The sequence below is a fragment of the Pogoniulus pusillus genome (genome assembly GCF_015220805.1).
Source record: "Pogoniulus pusillus isolate bPogPus1 chromosome W unlocalized genomic scaffold, bPogPus1.pri SUPER_W_unloc_1, whole genome shotgun sequence".
Taxonomy (NCBI): Eukaryota; Metazoa; Chordata; class Aves; order Piciformes; family Lybiidae; genus Pogoniulus; species Pogoniulus pusillus.
The window spans coordinates 4578304-4600677 of record NW_026974535.1 but is presented as its reverse complement, the minus strand read 5'-3'; the positions used below and the strand labels follow the sequence as shown (position 1 = coordinate 4600677).

Here is a 22374-nt window from a genome sequence, read left to right as displayed (position 1 = left end):
TAAAGACTATGACTACAGAGATGAAAGAGATAAGGAATTACATTAAAGATACCATGAAAGAACTGAAGGAGGAAATCAAGACCTCCATTTCCAATCTGGCAAAGGACACCATTCCTGAATCATCTGAATGGGTGCATGTTTCGGCCATCAGGAACAGACGCCCATCTCCTGCAAAGCAATTCCATCCCAGGAGGAGACAAATTCCACTTAGACATCAGCAATCACGTGCGTCACTGTGGATAATTCTGCGTGACAAATACGGTGAGAACATGAACAAGTGGGATGGTCAACTTACTTCAGCTCTTTCAAAGAGAGTCAGGGAACTGCAGAGTGGCAGAAACAGAGGCAGTAATTCCAGAAAAGTAGCTGTCGCTTCTTCTGCTCCTCGGAGCAACTGCAATTATTCCAACAATTGCAATTTCTCTCACACCAACACCATTCACTGTGTACACCCTACATGCCATGTTCAGCATTAGGGGTGCCCTGCCTCCATCCAGGAGGAGGAGAGGGATAGTGGAGAGAACTGAATCTATTGGAATGTATTCATTAGGTGGCCTGGCAGTTCAAAAGTTCGGAAATACAGGGCTTTAGTCGACACAGGTGCTCAGTGTACTTTATTGCCATCCAGTTGCAAAGGGACTGGTGGATCTCAAGAGTTAACTAAGTTGCAGGCTGAAATAAGTTTAACTGGCAAAGAGTGGAAGAAACTTAGTATTGTAACTGGTCCTGATGCGCCTTGCATTCTGGGAATTGACTTTTTGAGACAAGGTTGTTTCAAAGATCCTAAAGGTCACAAATGGGCTTTTGGAATAGCATCTGTAGAGATTGAGGATGGTAAATTGAAATTGTCCATTAGACCTGAACTTTCAGATGAATCTGCACTTGTGGGACATCATGACATAGAGGATCTGGAAGTGCCAATTGCTACTCAAACTGTTCACCACAGGCAGTACAGAACTAACCATGACTCTTTGTTGCCCATTCATCAGCTGATTCATCAAGTGGGGAGTCAGGCTGTCATCGAGAAAGCTCATTCACCTTTCAACAGTCCCATCTGGCCTGTGCGTAAAGGTAACAGAGACTGGAGACTGACAGATGATTTTCGCGCCCTCAACAAGGTGACGCCACCCGTGAGCGCAGCTGTGCCGGGCATGCTGGAACTCCAGTACGAGCTGGAATCGAAGGAGGCTAAACGGTATGCTACCATAGACATTGCTAATGCTTTCTTCTCTATTCCCATAGCAAAGGAGTGCAGGCCTCAGTTTGCATTCACCTGGAGAGGAATCCAGTACCAGTTCCACCGTTTGCCTCAGGGGTGGAAACACAGCTCAACCATCTGTCACTCAGTCATCCACAATGCACTGGAGAAAGGTAAAGCTCCAGAGCACATACAGTTCATCGACAACATCATTGTGTGGGGCCAAACTGATGAGGAAATCTTCGAGAAAGGTAACAAAATCATTGACATTCTGCTGCAAGCAGGTTTTGCCATTAAGAGAGACAAGGTCAAAGGACCTGCCAGAGAAATTCAGTTTCTGGGAGTGTGGCGGCAGGATGGTTGCCGTCACATTCCACAGGATGTGATCAACAAAGTCTCCACCATGGCAGTTCCCACCAATAAGAAGGACACTCTGTCTTTCTTTGGTGCAGTGGGATTTTGGAGACTACACATTCCTAGGTTCAGTCAAATTGTCTAACCTCTGCACGATGTTACTCGTAAGGGAAACAAATTCGAGTGGGGACCTGAACAGCAAGCAGCCTTTGATCAGATCAAGCGAGAAGTAGTCCATGCAATAGGCTTGGGACCTGGACGATCTGGTCCGGACATTAAGAACGTTGCATACACGGCTGCCAGTGACAATGGTCCAACTTGGAGCCTTTGGCAGAGAGCTCCTGTGCTAGTTTGAAGCACGCTAGAATGTTTTGGTAACAGAACTAGATAACGGGCAGTGAAATGAAAACAATTGATGTCAACTTCTCTCACAGTCTCGCTGAGAACTCTGGGAAGAAGAAAGACTTTTTCTCCATTTTGTTTTCTCACTCTTGCTTTTGCCTTTGACCTGGTCACATATCATTAACCCTGCTCCTACTAACCTTGCTCCCTAACCTCTTGGCTGCACCTCTTTTCTTCCTGAGAACTGGGGTAAGGTTGAGAGGGCCGGGGGGAGGTGTTGGGGTGGTTTGAGAGCCCCTCCTGGGGACTCAGGTTTCTGGGAGGGGAGTTGTGCTTTTGTATTGTTTATCCTTTGTATATTTCTGTATATAATTGTATATAACTGTATATATTGTAAATAGCTGCTTGTAAATTCTGCTAGCTGTAAATAAATTGCTTCATCTATATTCCCAGGGTCCGTCTGAGTTAGCTGGGGCAAATTCAAAAGTGTGGGGGGGCGGGGTAACCCCCAAACCATCACAGCTCCAAATGAGACACATGGTCGTCCACTTGGTTTCTGGGGTCCTAGCTACAGAGGTTCAGAGGCAAATTACACCCCAACAGAGAAAGAGATACTAGCAGCCTATGAAGGAGTGAAAGCAGCTTCTGAAGTGATTGGAACTGAGTCATAATGGCTTTTAACTGCTAGATTGCCAGTTCTAAACTGGATGTTCAACGGCAAGGGTTCATCACCACATCATGCCACAGATGCAACCTGGTCTAAATGGATGGCTTTGATAACCCAACGAGCACGAATGGATAATCTTGATCGACCTGGTCTGGTGGAGGTGATCATCAACTGGCCGGAAGGCACAGACTGTACCAAACCTCCAGAGGAGAAAATAACCCGTGCTGAGGAAGCTCCTCCCTATGGTGATCTCTCTGATCCGGAAAAGAACTATGCTTTGTTCACAGATGGTTCCTGTCGTCTTGTTGGGGACAAGCGAAGATGAAAGTCTGCAGTCTGGAGTCCTACCAGGAGAGTTAATGAAGTGAGAGATGGAGAAGGAGAATCCAGTCAGTTTGCTGAGGTAAAAGCTGTCCAACTTGCTCTTGATGTGGCTGAACATGAAAATTGGCCTATGCTTTACCTCTACACTGACTCATGGATGGTAGCCAATGCTCTATGGGGTTGGCTGAAGGACTGGAAGAAGAATGGTTGGCAGAGGAAAGGAAAGTCTATTTGGTGTGCAGATCTATGGCAGGACATTGATGCACGGCTGGAGAGAATTGCAGTGAAGGTGCGGCACGTAGACGCACACATGCCTAAGAGCAGAGCCACTGAGGAACACCAACACAACCAGCAGGCAGACCAAGCTGCTAAGATATCTCGAGTTGATACCAACTCTGATCTTGACCTTGATTGGAAACACCGAGGTGAACTCTTCTTAGCTCGGTGGGCCCATGATTCATGTGGACATCAAGGCAGAGATGCAGCATACTGATGGTCACGCGATAGGTCACTTGACTTGTCCATGGATGCTATCACCCAAGTCATCCATGACTGTGACATTTGTGCTGCTATTAAGCAGGCTAAGCAAATCAAGCCTTTGTGGTATGGTGAGAGATGGTCAAAGTACAAGTATGGAGAAGCCTGGCAGATTGACTACATCACTTTACCTCGATCTCGTTCTGGCAAGCAGTATGTGCTAATAATGGTAGAGGCCCGCACCGGATGGCTGGAAACCTATCCAGTTCCACATGCTACTGCACGTAACACCATTCTTGGCTTGGAGAGACAGATCATGTGGAGACATGGAACTCCAGAGAGAATCGAGTCAGACAATGGCACTCATTTCAAGAACAATCTTGTGAAAAACTGGGCCAACGAGCACGGTATTGAGTGGATCTATCACATACCCTACTATGCACCAGCTTCAGGGAAGATTGAACGCTACAACGGTTTGCTGAAAACCACCCTAAAAGCCATGGGGGGTGGAACTCTGAAAAACTGGGACAAACATTCAGCACAAGCTACCTGGTTGGTAAATAGTAGAGGTGCAGTAAACAGAGCAGGATCTGCACAATCAGACTTGGTCCAAACAGTAGACGGTGATAAAGTTCCTGTTGTACTTGAAAAGAATCTGTTAGGGAAAACTGTTTGGGTAATTTCACCTTTGGGTGAAGGGAAACCTGTCTGAGGGCTGGTGTCTGCTGAAGGTCCTGGTCATACCTACTGGGTAATGCAGGAGAATGGTGAAATCCAGTGTATTCCACAGAGAAATCTAACCTTAGCTGAGAGAGTTTAAATTCAGAGTGTATAATACAAGCTGTTAGGAGTTTTCTGTTCTAGGTACCATCGGCATCCAACAATAAGGGAATCTACAGTACATGAGCACGAACCCAATGTCACCTGGGAGTCCCTGTTCTTGTCTCATCTGTGAGGAGACAAACTGGTGTTTTCTGAGCTTTTGAATCACCTACATCTGAGATAGCAGGAATGAAGAGTGAACTGAACTTGTAATATTCATTAGTGTAAATATTGTTTTAAGTTAGATCAGTTCTTAGCAATACTCTGAGTGAAGTAGACAGGGGTGGATTGTGCTAGTTTGAAGCAGGGTAGAATGTTTTGGTGAGAGAAACGAGATCACAGGCTGTGAAAGGAAAACAGTGGTGATGTCTACTCCCCTCAGAGTCTTGCTGAACGAGAAATGTAAACATTGATAACACTCTCGCCATTTTGTGGCACTCTGCCTTGAGCTTCTGACTGAGCTGCAGCCCCCTAACCTCACCTTCCACTCACCTTTGCTTCTTAACCTCTTGGCTGAACCTCTATTCTTCTTTAGGACTGGCATAAGGTTGAGAGGGGCAGGGGGAAGGTGCAGGGGTGGTTGAGAGCCCCTCCTGGGGACTCAGGTTTCTGGGAGGGGAGTTGTGCTTCTGTATTACTTTTACCTTGTATATTTCTGTATATAATTGTATATACTGTAAATATTTGCTTGTATATTGTGCTAGCTGTAAATAAATAGCTTCATTTATATTCCCAGAGATGGCTGAGACTAGTCCGGGTGACTTCTAAAGTGTGGGCGGGTGGGATACACCCAAACCATCACACAGATGATCAGCTCCCATCATGTACTGGTGGCATAGAGTTGTTTCTCTGCAGGTGTGAGACTTTTCACTTCCCCTTGTTGAATTTCATGATGTTGCTTTCCAGTCTGTCATGGTCCCTCTGGATGGCAGCATGACCACTCTGAGTGTATCAATCCCTCCTCACAGTGAACTTTGTGAGGGTGTATTCCTTCCTACTGTCCTGGCGTCTTGGCAACTTAGTGACAAAAATATATTTTGAGGTATCCATATAAAAATTTTCCCCTTTATAATCAGGAAAGAGCAAGGAATAAGGAAAATCTTATAATTTCTTATATTCAAAGTCAAGCTTAGTAATTTACCTTTATTGACAAAATAATTAAGTGTTCATGCATTAGTATGAAAAACTTATGCATCTTAAAGAAATTCATATCATTGTGGTATTATTTTTTTCACTGCTCATCATCTCTATGTTTGGATAAATTCTATTCTTTTTTTTTAATTTAGTGAGAAAAAAAAAAATTTATTTAAGCACTTTAGTTCAAAGCAGACACATGTATCAGCTAAACACTTCTACTGTTCCCTGCTGCTGAACTACTGCTAATAGTGTGAACTATAGTGTGTTCTGGAAATAAGAGGGTCCCTCATAGACTTGCATAAAACCCAAAGGAGGAAATGTTCTGCTTTTGGTGAAATGCAATTTAAGCATTATTACCTCAGTCAAATTCCATCTTATTGTTATTCATACTAGGAAGAAAAAAGAATTTTAAAAAACTGACTTAGCAAGCAAACTTATTTTATAGGAAAAAGTATTATACCAGCATACATGGCTCAACTTTTAAATACTTAGTCTTTTTTAATTAAATACTGAAGAAACTGCTCAGAGTCTGAAGTCACATCACTATATTTTGCTTGAGAACAAAATTTACAATTGTGAGTTGCACATAAATGATTTATTTTAAATGTTTTAAGGATAGAGTTACATCATAATTATAAAAATTACTTACAGAATTAACAGATTTAAAGTGGTTATACTTCTAAATGCAGAGAAATAAAAACAATGAAACTGAGCTCTAAAGATGAAGTCATTATCTAATTCTAAAATGTGAACACGAAGACCTTTGAACTATACACATACTAAGAACCATCCAAATTGCACTAGTGATGTAAAATACAAAAAGCACAGCATTTTCAAGGAACCAGAAACTGCTTTTACCATCATTCTTTTTCCCTGAAGCAACTGTAATCTATTCCATCTGAAGATAAAGCCTCCATTTTAAAATAATTATTTTAATGAAGGATAATATCCAATTCAATTAATAGGATTTCCCTGAAAATATATCATAGAATCAATCATGTTGGAAGAGACCTCCAAGATCATCCAGTCCAACCTATCACCCAGCGCTATCCAGTCAACTAGACCATGGCACTAAGTGCCGCATCCAGTCTTTTCTTGAACACCTCCAGGGACAGTGACTCCACCACCTCCTTGGGCAGCCCATTCCAATGTAGTCCACCTTAGTTTAGGGTTTGGCAGTCAAAAGGAAAAACAGTAGTGTTTTACTTATCAGTTCCTGTTATTTATTCTTGAACAGAATACATGGTCCCTTTAAATGCTGTATGATACATACAACTGGAAAATTACCTTCAGTTGGCACATTTGCCTCACCAGTGCATTTAATCCTACTAACAACCATTCAAACAGCACAATAAGCAAATTCACAAAAAAATGAGCACAAAATAAAAACAAAGCAAACCCCAAACCTAAACATTATAACATGCAACTTTAGTTTGTTACATTGAACATTCTAATCTTCTAAGCATGCAAAAAAGGATGGTCTGCATTTAAAGGTATGGTGTTTTTTTTTCCTTTTAAAAAGTTTTACATGATGGCCTGACAATCACACACACAATATATAACAATATTACAACAAGTAAATGAGAGGTGCCAGTAACTTTTATACAAAGATCCATGGCTTATGCCATCACAAGACCTATGATAAATTTGGAAAACAATGTTGAACTCCTAGAACAAATAGCCAACATGTAGTTACTAGGGTAATGCAAGCACTGCATGCAGATCTGAAACATGAGCCTAAAATAAAGCCCAAAGCAGATGGCAGGGACTGGAATTAGTCTCAAAAAGGAGGTTTAAGCTACTAGAAAAAAAAAAATTTAAAAAAACCCAAAACATGAAAACAAAAACACCCCCCCCACTACATCTTGAGAAAAAAAATAAAAGAAAAAACCCATGCGACAGACAATGGGGACATCTAAAAACAATAATAATATTTGATGGTGTATAGATTATATTCTAATTAACAAAATACGTGGTATATAGAGTGGCTTGCATAAAATCCGCAAATGCAAGTCAGATGCTAAAAAAATGTTCCTGTAGATCTAAACCTGAAATATTGCAAAACAAACCTTGTATTCCTTAGATGCAAAGCCCAAAATTCATTTTACCAAGTTATTAATGCATTTTGTGTGCAATCAGTACAGTTGTTCTTGTGCCATAAATATCAACTCGGGCTCATGGAGCCAGGCTCAGCTTTGAGATTTACATGCAGGACTCTTAAGAGTCAATAGAAAGCACATAAAAGATCTGCAGGATGAAAGCATCATGTTGCAAATCTGCTCACTTTGTTCAAAACACAATGAAAATGTATTGACTCGGTGCTTAAAGACTGGATTGAGAAGCTGTGAATGGAAAGACAATTTTGTTGCCCATAATGAAATACAGGACATAATGCAATACAGTAGCAAGGGACAAAGAATTAAGATACCATATTTATATAGTATTACCATATATATTATATAGTATTACCATATTACCATTACAGGATAATGATGCACGAGCCTTAAGGCTAAAATATGAAAATCAGGCCAAAAATAATGGACAGAAAGGGACTGAAACTGCTGAGTCTTTGATATGAAGAATATCCACAATAGAGGACAGACCTCTGGTCTCTGATTAACAGTATATTTCCTGCATCCCTCCACTAACATCATAAGGTTGATTATCTATGTATTCCTTCTTTCTATGAACAGTGTTGACTGTATTCATATTCTTCACACAGTATTTCTGTGAAGCATTGCTTTGAAGCTTGTAGAGTTCTGATTTACCATGACAATTTTGTTGCTGTACTGATCCTTGTTATAATTCTGATACTATTAAAAATTTGCTAAACTTAAAAAACACCAAATACCCTAACCTTGATTTACAACTATCTTACAAGATTAAAACTGTAAAAAGATTCTGCTGTTGTGGGGTGCTGTTTATATCCACAATCTAATGCAGATGACTGAACCACTGAAACTGTCTATAGCTCCCATTAGGTAGTACACCACTGGCATGCAGAACTCTAGTATTCTTAGAATGAAATTCATGTTAATAGCATACCTTAAAGTATACAGCATACACCACAAAAGACAACAACAGATTGTAGATTTGTCTGGACACTCCTTATGTGGAAAAGCCAGAAAAAGAATGCATTGAGAAGATGCTTTATTGAACCAAAATGGTTAAAACCAATAGTAAACCCCAAAACAAAGCAAAGGAATACAGCAGACTGAGCAGAAGGCAACAAATGCTTCTCCTTTGCTAAAGGAGGTCTTCAGCGTAAAAGGACCCCCACTCCCACAAGATTGTATTTACCTTTTAAAAGATTAACTACTATTAGATTTCTAAGTCCACACACAAACATCTAGGTTTCTAGGTTCTGATATTAAATTAGAGACTACTGGTTGCCAATGGGTAGTCTAAAGTCTTCTCTACCATATATACTGCTAAACTTGTGGCACCAAGCATTTGGGTTCTGCTAAGAAATGCATATAACAAAACAAAATACAACTTTTAGGATTAAAGGTAGCTTCGTTGTATGTATTTTACTGGTTCCTACAACTTGTAAACACAGGCCCTTAACCTGCATTTTCCAATTAACAGGTTATACAGATTAAATATATTTTTATAGCTTAAAAGCCTTTTCACTGAAAGATGCAGAAGTCAAATACTTGATATTCTACTGCTCCGTGACTAGTAAAAAATGCAGAAGTGTTTCCATGTACTGCAAGTTCTTAAGAAGTTTAATTTGAAACAAAGTGTAGAAAAACAGTAGATTGATGTTACTTGAGTTAGGCACTCCTTACTGTTTAAACATTTCAGAAGAGTTGCCTCTGCCCCAACCCACAAAACAAGGACTGCCAGTAGCCAAGAAATTAAATTTAATGTTACAAAAGAAGGCATATTGAAAATAGCCAACTACACTTGCATGTGGCAGTTGAACAGGTGAGTGTAACGTTGAAGAAAAAGTTAAAATCTATGAAAAAAAATTATCTAGATTACAATACTAGATTGACTTCACACAGTTTCAATTTGCAGTTGTTCTTTGCTTTTAAATCCCTCCCATCCAAATATATCAACTTCTTTCAAGAAAAGGAGCTCTCTAATGTAAAATGTGTGATATTCACATAAATTTATATTCAGAACAAAAAAGTTTTGCTGTCAGAGACTGTGAGTTCACAGGGACATTTAAGCTTTCATTTAACTGAAAAACAGTCAAGTCTTTGTGTCTACAAATTTTGCATTTAATAGTTCCACACATTTGGCAAAAGTTCACGAAGATGTCTAGGATGTCTTTACCAAATCGTAGACATAAATATGAAAATCATCATCAAACTTGATGAAATAGACAGATGGTTTGGCTTCAACTTGATGAATGACCATGCCAGTCCTTTTTGAGCCATCTTCTTTGGCATATTCCACTTGTTTGCCTACCAGGCTGTCCACAACTTCACCTGGTTCCCGTTCTGCAGGAGGTGAATCATCTGCAATATGAAAATAAAATGTACTTTGGTAGGCATTTATGGATTTTTTTCCCATTATACAAAACTGCAGAGCCTCCTTCAAAAATTAAGAAACAATCACAAGTTTAAAATGCAGAGTATGTCTAAACCACATTGAGTTGTTCAGACAAGCTTCTAAGAACATACAGTCACAGATATATTTTTTTTGTAATACCATCTTTGATTTTATGAAGTAAAAAAATAGCATTTCAATTGGTTAGAAAAGTAAGTCTTTTTGATATGAAGGTTTATACACCAATTACAGAAGATGTTTGTAGATAGCTGAATTTAACTGCCCAACACAGCAAGTCACTGAGTCTCTTTAACAGAAAGACGTGTGTTAGAACTCCCTCTCAACCAACACTTTATAAAAAACATCAATGCAAACATGTCAGTGCAATAAAACCACATCTTCAAAACTAAGTGTAATCTCCTTAATCAATAATGTCGTTAAAAGGGGCTTTTGATTTCACACTAGAATGGATACTGTTGAGAAATCTAGATATATTAATTGCTTTTCTAATGAAATCTATGCAGAAGTATCTTTAAGGACACAGTTCATGTTGTCTTTAAAAGATCCAGATCCAGAGAAAGTAGGTCATAGTATAGAGTGTCTTAGAAACAGAGTTAGTTAGTAGATTGCCTCGGGTGAAAAAGAACACATTAAAAACTTAATTCTTAAATATGGAAAACATAAGCCTTTTATCTCTTCTAAGATGAAAGAAAGCAAAGTAGAATTTAAAAAGAAATTGCAAGGTATTGGGAGGTACCAATTCTAAAAGAGCTTGCTTTATTTATTTATTTAGGAACATAAAGGTCACTTTTTCTATTAACATTTGTGGTTCATTCTCTTCAAGTCACAGATAAGTTGCTTTTTGTTAGTCTGGAAAAGTGACAAATCTGAAAACCCTAGGATTACTACAGAGGTTATGCAAGTAAGAGCAACTTGTTTACTCAGACATCAGACTATTTGTTATCAATGGTAAATCTGAAGGAAGACATTCTCAGAAATTCAGTGAGTGAGTTTAAAATAATATTTATGTAATGCATTGCATAGACAAACACTAGTTATCTAATTAGTAATTAACTTTAAAGCCAAAATTTCATCTCTGACAGAGAATTGTTTTTGTGGTTCAGGAGAGAAACGAGAGCACAGTATTCCTTACAAACTTTATTTTCCTTTTGTACTAGCTATTCAAATCTCTTGAACAATACTGATTCTGTGGAAATCCTTATACTATATTTATAGGGGAAAAATCAATAACTTTCACTTCAAGAAAGGAAAAAATAATATCCCTCCTAATCTATTGATTTTTTTCCTGTTTGTGTGTTTAAACATGAGAAAAAATGAGTTTTCAAAATATTATTGCTTCTTTCCTCAAAAAAACTATTCAAAAGCTTTCCAAACTGAAGATGCCTATCCAAAACATTATTCTTATACAAGCTGCTTTAGAAATACAACTCTTTGATATGGTTCTTTATTTTTAACAATGGAGGGCTTCTAGTTTGTCAGTTTCTACTTTAAAAAAAATCTAAATGTAATCTCTTCCACAATAGCATGCATATCTTTATCAGAATTAGCAATTACTGTGGAAAAGTATTTTCAAGTATTTATTGCATTATTTCACTACTGATTCAAGTAAAACATTTCAGAAATTGTTTAATACAGATGTATTTTCAGCTATGCTATAACCTTTGTTAGTACTTAAAAAGATCCTTGTTTGTCAACTCTTTTCCATACATAAACCATAAACCAAAGACAGATGCAGTTTTCCAGAAGAAAAAAAAAGTAGCTGGTCTACTTACTGGAATCAGGCATAATGCGAAGGTCACCTTCTTTATAGTCATCTAAGAGTTGGTACATGTATAAGACAGGATCTTTCTCATAAGTAATATAAAACCACGTGTTCATAATAGGAGCTCGAGCCAAGACCATCCCCCTCCATTCATCCTTTGAGCCATCCTCTGTTTCAAACATGTGTTCCACAGCTTTGCCAATCATTGTGTCTGCCAGGTGGGCATCGCTAATTCGAGATGAAGCTGAAACGGTAGTAGTTCATAAGTATGTCCATTCAAAAGCACAGAAAGAAGTCTTTGTAAAAAATAATCTTTATCCAGACTCGTTAATAAATTTGCTTGAAAGTTAATCAATTCACATGCAAAACAAATACTGTCCATTCCAGAGAGTTGAAGAGTAAAACTACAGAACTTGAAGTATGTTAACACTCTTACTGATAATTTAAAATATTTGTATCATGGGGGGAAGGAAGAGAAGTTAAATCATGGAACAGCTGTATGATGTTATTAATGAAGGTGTTCAGTTTTGTTTCCTCTGACCTCATTCTAGAGGCTGCTACTAATGTCTTTGCAGTTGGGAAAAAAAAAGAACTTATTCAATTCAGAAATAGGTAATTATCCAGGTAAACTTTCAGCTTTACAGTTTGGAAAACTCCACAGTTAAACAATTCAGTGCAAATTCCAACAAACAATAAATACTTGTTATTATTCAAGTTATTTAACTTAGAAAATGCCCCCCCCCCCCGTTTGTTTTACTACCTAGGGAAAGCACATGAAAAAAATAAACACACACATTATTGCTGTCAACCACATAAGACAACATAGCCGGGACATTTCTGAGCTGGCTCAGAGTTTAAATTTTAATGGAAATACCAATGTTACATGTACATAAGCTTGTTAAGGAAGAGACTCTAAAAAAAAAATTACAGAATTTATTGCACACCATTTAAAGACAAAATACACCACTAGGCTCTCCAGTATCATCAAATCTTTGCAAAATCAGGAAAAATTAGATCATTTAGATTATCTGCCATGTGATGAAATGTAATTTAACAAATTTTCAATGTTCTGACAACATATGCACATATAGGAAAAAAACCTCTTACCAACTCTATCTGGAAGGACTTCAAGTGCTGAAACTCTTTCATCTTTGTGCAGTTCTAGTCCATACACACAATCAAATCCATCATACTTTATAAGATAGAGAGAGGGATTTACAGGAACTTGATCAAGAACCGTGCCCTTCCATTGTGTTACAGGTCCGCTCCCTTCTTTCCAGCCATGTTGTATTCTGCAGCCTACAATGTTTCTTCGTGGCTGAGAAATAGGTTTGCTTGGTCCAACATTGTTTCTATGCTTTCTGTACACAGATACAAACATAATATTAAACAAGTACATACTCAAAATTCTGCTTTGGACAAGAGATATAGGATTTAAGGAAACAATATATTACTATATATTAATAAAGATACATTAAATTCTAACACAGCTTCATGTACCTTATTCAGATTAGGGTATAAAGCATATTACACTGTACTGGAACAAGAAAAGAATCCCACACCAAAAATTAGCAGAACATTGTAAACATTTTGTATAAAGTTGCTTTCATAACAGTAGTTTCTAAAATTAGCTTGCTTAAGCAAAAAGAACTATATTAGTTGTTGCTACATTGAACATCAAAAGTAAAACTTGCTTGCTCAGAGCAATGTTACCTTTTTAGGTATTGTACTTTTGCTACTTTGTTGTTCTCTGCAGAACAGCAAACATAATTTCCTTACCCCAGGAGGGAAAAGTCAGTGGAAACATTGGAAGTGATTGACTTTCCTGGTTTCGCAGTCTGCTCTCATGAGCAGCAAGCCCCCCCCCTCAAACACAGACATGAGGGAAAGTAACACAAAAAGCCCTAGGTTGAGATAAGGAGTGTTTAATGAGATGATATGATGTATCACTTCCTTAGCCTATTTCACAGAAAAGCACAGCAAAAGCAGAAGCAGCAGCACAAGCCAGTGATAAAACAACTCCCCCAAGCCCCCCACCTATACAGCAGAAAACAACACCCCAAAATGGGAAAATGGAAGCAGCAACTGGAAACAGGAAGCCTCTCATGGTATAATCTGAACTACAAGACCCATGATACTTTGCTCCAGTCAGCACTTCCATTTTAAAGCTGGCATGACATCAGCATGATATCAAATACTTATCAGTAGATTTCCATTACATTCTCCGCCCCTTATTCTATATCACATGTCATGCCCAGTAGCAATTAACATCACACAACATACATCATACATCATGCATCATTCACTGTCCATACTTGCTCAAAATGAGAATGCCTTATAGTACACAACAGGCTTCCTGCTGCAGATGCTCTATTCCAGTAGTCTGGATGGGTCCTTAATCAGTCCAAATGATAGAATCATAGAATTGTCAGGGCTGGAAGGGACCTCAAGGATCATTTAGCTCCAATCCCCCTGCCATGAACAAGGACACCTCACACTAGATCAGGTTGCTCAGAGCCCCATCCAGCCTAGGCTTGAAGACTTCCAGGGATGAGGCTTCCACCACCTCCCTGGGCAACCCATTCCCATGTCTCACCACCTTCATGGTGAAGAACAACTTCCTAACATCCAATCTGAATCTACTCACTTCTATTTTTGCTCCATTCCCCCTACTCCTATCACTACTGACATCCTAAAAAGTTCCTCCCCAGCTTTCTTGTAGGCCCCCTTCAGATACTGGAAGGTCACAGTAAGGTCACCTCAGAGTCTTCTCCTCTCCAGACTGAACCGGCCCAACTCTCTCAGTCTGTCTTTACAGCAGAGGTGCTCCAGCCTTCTGATCATCCTAGTGGCCCTTCTCTGGACATGTTCCAGCATGTCTATATCCCTCTTGTAATAGGGGTTCCAGAACTGGATGCAGTACTCCATGTGGGGTCTCGCCAGATGGAGTATAGGGGCAAAATCACCTCCCTTGACCTGCTGGCCACACTGCTCTTGATGCAGCCCAGGATACGGTTGGCTTTCTGGGCTGCAAGTGCACACTGCTGTCTCATGTTGAGATTCTCATCCACCAGCACTCCCAAGTCCCTCTTCCCAAGGCTGTTCTCAAGCCAGTCACTGCCCAGTCTGTATTTGTGCTTGGGAAGACCCAGGTGCAGGACCTTGCACTTGGTCTTGTTGAACCTCACGAGGTTGGCTTGTGCCCACCTCTCCAGCCTGTCCACCTGTCCAGGCCCCTCTGGATGGCATCCCTTCCCTCCAGTGTGTCTGCTCCACCACACAGCTTGGTGTCATGATCAAACTTGCTGAGGGGGCACTCAATGCCACTGTCCATGTCACCGACAAAGATGTTGACCAAGACCAGTCCCAGTACTAATCCTTGAGGTACTCCACTTGTCAATGGCCTCCACTTGGACATGGATCCATTGACAGCCACTCTTTGGGTGTGGCCGTCAAGACAGTTTTTAATCCACTGAGTTGTCCATCCATTGAACCCATGTTTTACCAGTTTGGAGACCAGGATGTTGTGCGGGACAGTGTCGAAAGCTTTGCTCAGGTCCAGGTAGATTATGTCAGTTGCTCGTCCCTTGTCTATTAATGTTGTGGCCTTTTCATAGAAGGCCACCAGGTTTGTCAGGCATGATTTGTCCTTGGTGAAGCCATGTTGGTTGTACCAAATCACCTCTTTGCTATTCTTCTGCTTTAGCAGTGCCTCCAGGAGGACCTGCTCCATGATCTTACCAGGCACAGAGGTGAGACTGACTGGCCTATAGTTCCCTAGATCTTCATTTTTTCCCTTTTTGAAAAAAGGTTATGTTTCCCCTTTTCCAGTCAGTAGGACTGTGGTTCCACCCCTGGGGCAGTTGATTCCAATGACTCCTTCCATCCCTCCAAATGAAAGCAAACTGTGGCTTGCATTATAGTGTTCTGCTTCCTACACATCCAGCTGTTGAGATCCCTTTGTCACATCAGAAATATAGATGGTTTCCACCTCTTGTAGTTTGATAGCATCAAATTACACTGTGCACCTATATCTACTAAAGCTTTATACGCTTGTGGGTTAAACTTGCTAAGCCATTGGATCTATACAGTCCAATAAACTCAGTTGTCCTTCTCCATCTGGTTGCAGGCAGGGCCCCCCTGATTCTGACTGGAACCACTTGTGTCCTGTGAATCATATCATAGAATCATAGAATCAACCAGGTTGGAAGAGACCTCCAAGATCATCCAGTCCAACCTATCACCCAGCCCTATCCAATCAACTAGACCATGGCACTAAGTGCCTCATCCAGTCTTTTCTATGCATTGGAAGTCCCTTCAGGAGGATCAGAAGCAGTATCAGTTCTGCTCTTGTTGGTCAATTTTCCACTGGAAAACTAGGGCAGAATTTATTTGTAAATCAGACTTGTGCAGTTAGGTCTGAAGTGGGTTTTCCATCCCACTTACTCAGTTGTCCCCATGGTCATGTAAGTAAAACTACAGGGTATGCCATGGTGTGTGCCTCCTAGATTCTCTCTCTTGGACAGGTGTGGATAGATTTCTTGCTGACAGAGGACACAAATTGCTAAACATGAGCAACCCGTGCTGCGAAGAAGTGTCCTTGAGCTCATCTCGGAGGCAGGAACTAAGTTGATGAAACAACCCCCACGTCCAGCTGCAAGGAGGCAGGGTCTGCTGGACGCAGGAGGCTGACCCTACAAATTGTTTATATAAGTTTAACCTATCTATACCTCATGCATAGCCTTAAAGCCTATCTGTACCTTCCACATGTACCAATCCTAATTAAGCTAGCTGTGCATGTCTCTTCTAAGTTAGCATATAATACACTGTATCACTGCAATAAACGGGAGCACAACTTGTAACCACATTGGTGTGTGCAGCGTGACTCTGGACGTGATTTTCACCAACAAATGGTGCCCAAACAGGCTGGACCAGATCGGCATTAGTCCCAGGTTGAGACTGTAGGGTTAAAAGATTTTCTGGGGACTAGAAGATTGTTATTCAATCCCATAATTCTGCTATCTCTTTATAAACTCACAACAAGGTCAGTTCGTTCTCATTTCCTCCTCTTCCCTGCCCTGTGTGTGTGGCAGGAGCCACTTTATCAGGAAGAACATGTAAGCAGTAGGCCTCCAGAGGCTTGTTTTGGCCTCTTTGGATGGCAGAGGCATTGGGGGGGGAGGACTGGAGCACTGGGGAGTATTAGATTTAGTTTTTGGGATGGGGGAAAATTCAAGGGGTTTTACCAGGGATGTGGCAATTGCTTTGTAATGTCTCTCTCTGTATCTCTGTCCAAATATAATTCTGTATTTTTTTCTCCAATTTCATTTGAGAGTTTAATTTAAAAACCACGACAGAATAATTGGCGGCCTGTACGGGGAATGAGATGGTAGCTGGTTTGCATAGACTGAATTGGAGAAAATACAGAATTAAAGCTTAGGGAAAATGGTGCCTCTTAGTGAAGTTGGAATGGAGAATTGGAAGGTTTGGAGAAGTGAGCCGCTCCCCTCTTGGGTGGTGGAGGGGTAAAAGGAAGCGGCAAGAAGCGAGTTGAAAGGCCTGAGGTGGCTGAAGATTATATGGTTCCCCCGCCCCTGGAGCAGCCATGGCTTGTGCTGACCCACAGCACAGTGCCGAGCAGCACTGCACAGGATGAGCTGGAGGGGTGGGGTAGAGCGGAGCAGGCAAACCTGATTGGAATTCGCAGATGGTGGAAACACAGGCAGCTCTGGCCATGCTGGTAGCTTCCTATGGTCCCGTAGCTCCGAGTCCGGACAGTGTTTCAAATATGGTACCACACGGAAGCAGCCCCATCCTTCTTGGGGGGCTGATTGCTGTGGCAGCCATCCTCTTGCTGGGTGCAGCCACTCCCTATTCAGGGGATGAGCTGGTGACTCCAGAAGAAACAGCTGTGCCTCGGTACCATTCTTGTCCCAGCACAGGCAGTGTGAACGGGCAGGCTGGGGCTGTAAATGACGAGTTTGTGTTGCAGGCCACGCTGCCTGCTATCTCTGCTTGGTGCAGGAGCCATGGTAAACAAGCCCATAGACCAATATGGTGTTGGGCCAGCCACGAGGGTCTTCAGACGATTCAATGTGAATTATGCAGAAGCCCATTTTATTGATGTATCAGCGTGAATATATACAGTGTGATGGTTTAGGCTGTTAACCGCCCCCCCACACTTTTGAATTTGCCCCAGCTAACTCAGACGGGCTCCAGGAATATAAATGAAGCTATTTATTTACAAGCAGCACAATATACAAGCAGATATTTACAATATATACAGTTATATACAAAGAAAAAGTAATACAGAAGCACAACTCCCCTCCCAGAAACCTGAGTCCCCAGGAGGGGTTCTCAACCACCCCAGCACCTCCCCTGGCCCCTCTCAACCTTACCCCAATCCTGAGAAAAGAAAAGAGGTGCAGCCAAGAGGTTAAGAAGGAAGGTTAGTGGCAGTGAGGTTAAGGAGATGTGGCGTGGTCTGAAGGCAAAATCAGAATGAAAGACAAAATGGAGAATGTTATCTAATGTTTACTTCTTCTTCCCAGAACTCTCAGCGAGACTGATGAGGGAAGGAGACACAACCATTGTTTTACTTTTCACAGCCTATTATCTAGTTCTTTTCACCAAAACATTCTAGCTTGCTTCAAACTAGCACATACACTCAGCCAGTAGAGCTCATGCCTACATATTAGCATAATTAGTCAGGAACAACCCACCACATCTGCATACATACATGCCTTGTTATTCTCGTTAGCGAAGTGTCCATTATCTACCCCTTCTGAGATAAGGTGGCCAGCTGCATGTGAGACCCAAGGTCTGTTGTTACAAGGATCTGCCTGTTGTCACTTCACTCCGTTCCCACAGCTCACCTGCACCCCACAACTCTTCTGCATTCTGCATTCCCACAAGTCTGCATTTGGAGTGTGCCCTGCTGGGGAAGATTCGGAGAGCAGCGATGGGGATCCCCTTCCCCCGCTGCAAGTCAGCCTTAACTTTACTGTGGCGAAACTGTCGGTTTGCCCTGCTTCCCACACACTCCTGAAGGTTCTGTACAGGGTAGCCAGCCAGGACTAGCGGCAAAGGGCAGTGTGTCCCCACGTATCCCCGCTGGGTTTCCAGCGGTGGCAGAAGCAGCAGTGGCAGCCTTGGAGCCAAGTTCAAGTGGCAGGGCAAGCCGCAAGGGTACCCTGACAGTAGTGCCTCCTCTGGCCAGTGAGGCAGTGGTGAGGATGGACACTGCTGGTCAGGCAGTGGTTCCTGTGAATGGAACTGATCCCATAGAGGTTTTCTTCCCTATTCTGCCACCTCCTCCTCATCCGCCACCAGATCCTCCTCCTTCTCAGTTGTCTGTTGAAAAGGTGGAGGGAGAGGTGCTGGGAAACGTTAAATAAAATTCAAAACTGTTTTGTTTACATTGGGGAAGGAAGACAAGGGCACAGACTGGTGGTGTAGCTGGTTCACTTCTGATTGTGCAGGTAGAGCAGAGGAACTGCAGGACGAAACTCTCAGGGGTGGTGGATGGCCTGGTACAAGAGACAAGTAGAAGCATGGGACTCTTGTAGATACTGGAACTCATCTGTGACAGAGAGATGGAATTCATCTGTGACGAAGGGATCTTTACTCCTGCATGCGTGAGAAGCAAACTGGAGCAACAGCTTGAAGAATAGAAGTGAACTGGACTTAGTTGCCCCATTTGACTGCCCCAGGGGTGGAGACACGCCATTGGAGATGATTGTGGGCTGACCCATATTGTGCTGAGAGGGACTCTAAGAGAATCTGACATGAGTAATTGAGACTTTGCAGCAGGCAGTTGTTTGGATGCATGGACTGCAAAGATTTGAATGAGAATGGACTGGGACTGTCCATTATTTGATGTTGAGTGCTGCTGAGCACAATGCAGATGGGAATAGAGTTCCTTTGTTTGTGAAATTTTTGAGGAAAATTGTATGGGTGTTTTCTGCCTTTTGGGTGGGGATACAACCTGTCCAAGGGGTGGTTATTTCCTGGTGGGGGAAGTCCAGGACATGTATGTTGGACAATGCAGGAAGATGGTCAGATCAAACACGTTCTACAATGGAATTCTGAATTGGACTGAGACAGTTTGAGTTTAAATTATGTACAAGTTGTTATTGAGGTTTTTTTTCAGATAGTGGATGTCATTGGAGAAGTCCCATTCAATGAGAAGAGTTGTATCCAGGATCTGAGCGACAGATGGGTTTGAAGAAAAGCAGCGGAACAATACAGGATTTGGATGGCACTATTCACTATATAGAGAACCTGTTTCTAGTTAGATGAGTAGTGTGATGAGCAGGAAGTATGGGACTGAATATAGGGGTGGAATGTCCCAGGTTGAGACTGTAGGGTTAAAAAATTTCCTGGGGACTAGAAGATTGTTATTCAATCCCATAATTCTGCTATCTCTTTATAAACTCACAACAAGGTCAGTTCATTCTCCTTTCCTCCTCCTGCCCTGTGTGTGTGGTGTGAGCCATTTTATTGGGAAGAACATGTAAGCAGTAGGCCTCCAGAGGCTTGTTTAAGCCTCTTTGGATGGCAGAGGCATTGGGGGGGGGGGGGGGGGGGGGGGGGGATTGGAGCACTGGGGAGTATTAGATTTAGTTTTTGGGATGGGGGAAAATTCAAGGGGGTTTGCCAGGGATGCGGCAATTGCTTTGTAATGTCTCTCTCTGTATCTCTGTCCAAATATAATTCTGTATTTTTTCTCCAATTTCATTTTAGAATTTAATTTCTGTCGCTATCTTTAGAAACCACAACAGGTAGCAGTCCCAAATCTTTGCGGAACACGAAGACAGGGATGGGTGACACGTGCAGCAGAAGGGCGGCACTGTGAGGCAATGGGCACGCATGAGCTGGAATCTGGAATCCGGAATCCGGAATCTGGACCTAGACCTCTGCACGGTAGGACCGGTCGCAATGGAATTGGAAGCGACAGTTCGATTTTGCTAGCGTGCATATTCTCTGAGAACCGTCTCTGCTAGCCAGCATGAAGTCTGTGAGTTGATTAACTGGGATAAGGGCAAGGGGTACATGTCAGAAATTCCCCTATTCCTTAGTCCGCATGAGTGGAGTGACATTGATAGTGCCCTATGGGATGCCACTGTCACTGGTGATACAGCTAACGAGGCGGCTAGGGACCTGGGTCCAACTTGGAGGGACGTAATTACCACATGAAGAGCAATGAAAGCAAAACAACGGATCACTATGGCTGCCTCGCACACTCTCATTGCCACTTCTGCTTTTCCTGTCGAAATGACCGGTAACTACCCGACCTGCGATAAACATTCAGATGGCAAGGACGGCAAAGAGGCTTCTCGCTTTGAAAAGTTTTCGGAACTTACTGTGTTATCACCTGTGAAAAATCTGACGCTGAAGTACTAGAAGGGGGAGATGGAAATAGTCGTAAGAGCTTCTTCAAACCTTTTTCTCTCTGTGAGAGATGTACTTTAAAAGTTATGTTTGCTGTGCAAGAGCATTCTTACAATAACCTGGGATGTGGTGAGAAAAGCCCTGAGGGATGACAGAAGCCAGGGCTCCAAAGACTCATGAGTTTGCCTTTACAGACAAGATGAGGAGAGTAATAGGAAGCCATCGGCAGAAGCCGCAAAGGTATTTCAGGAATTTTTACCTCTATTCAGAGACTTGTGATTACAACCACTGATAAGCCGAATGAAGTAGAACTGTCATCTCTTGAAGCATCTATGTGGAAAGTTAACTCTTCAGCTGCAAAGATGGAGGATCTGTGCCTCACACATAGCCTTAAGCCTATCTGTACCTTCCACATGTGCCAATCCTAATAAAGATAGCTGTGCACGCCTCTTCTAAGTTAGCATATAATGCACTGTATCACTGCAATAAACGGGAGCATGACTTGTAACCACATCGGTGTGTGTAGCGTGTCTCTGGCCGTGATTTTCACTGACAGACAGGAAAGTGCCTGTTCCTAATAGCTGAAACATGGGACCATACAGGTGGGAAACAGAACATGTTCTTTTAGAGTTGATGGATCTCCTGGGACAGTTCCTTCATGGCTAAAACACAGGCCTGTACAGAAGAAGAGAGACTTTGTTTGCATTTCTGGAGCCTGCTAGCCATTTCATCAACCATTTCCCTTGGTTATCTTTCAAGGACAGATATAAAGACTGACTACTGCTCTTCCTCTTGTTCCTGTGATAATCCTTATTCATCCTCACCCTTTGCAAGATGAGGTGCTTTCCTTGTATATTTCTTTTTCCGTACAAGGGTGACTGACAGTGGCCCAGGCTGCTGCCATGCCTGCAGCTGGGGTCTGACTAGCTGTGGTGCCTGCTGGTCTGCCTGTAGGTCCAGAGACCTTCTATTGACCCTGAGTGCTTAGAACAGTGATGACAAGGGTTTTATAAGTACGGGACGGGCTAGGCCCCAACGCATCACATGATTTCTGTGTCTTGGGAACTTTTTCCAAATATTTTACCAGTTTGACAGGATTTTGCGCTTGTTCAGGGGTAAAATTCCAAGAAATCAGAGGTGACCACCATCCTAGGCACTTTCCCATACTCTCCCACAAACCCTGCCACTCATAATTATCCAGCCTCAGGGAAGACCTTCAAATGGTGCTGTGTGGTGTAGGGGCAGTATCCCCAAAACTGAGGCTTTTCTATGCCTCTACATGCCAGACATGTTCTTCTGCCAGGACCCACGAGGCAGCAAACAAATTGTGTAACACACACACGCCCAGCCTGTGTACCCCTGAGGTCCGGGCAGGTA

The 22374-nt window shown here is 42.0% G+C and overlaps 1 protein-coding gene across 1 annotated transcript in view; it reads right to left on the bottom strand.

The window, feature by feature from the left end:
* Positions 1 to 5894: 5894 nt before the first annotated feature.
* The window catches only part of LOC135173789 (spindlin-Z), a 480483-nt gene continuing 464003 nt past the window's right edge, over positions 5895 to 22374 (bottom strand). Inside the window, exons 4-6 of the mRNA XM_064140934.1 lie at positions 12712 to 12965; positions 11615 to 11848; positions 5895 to 9790 (exon numbers count right to left, since the gene is read on the bottom strand). Coding sequence (XP_063997004.1) covers positions 9591 to 9790; positions 11615 to 11848; positions 12712 to 12965 — 688 coding nt within the window. The 3' untranslated portion in view covers positions 5895 to 9590. The remainder of the gene's footprint in view (positions 9791 to 11614; positions 11849 to 12711; positions 12966 to 22374) is intronic.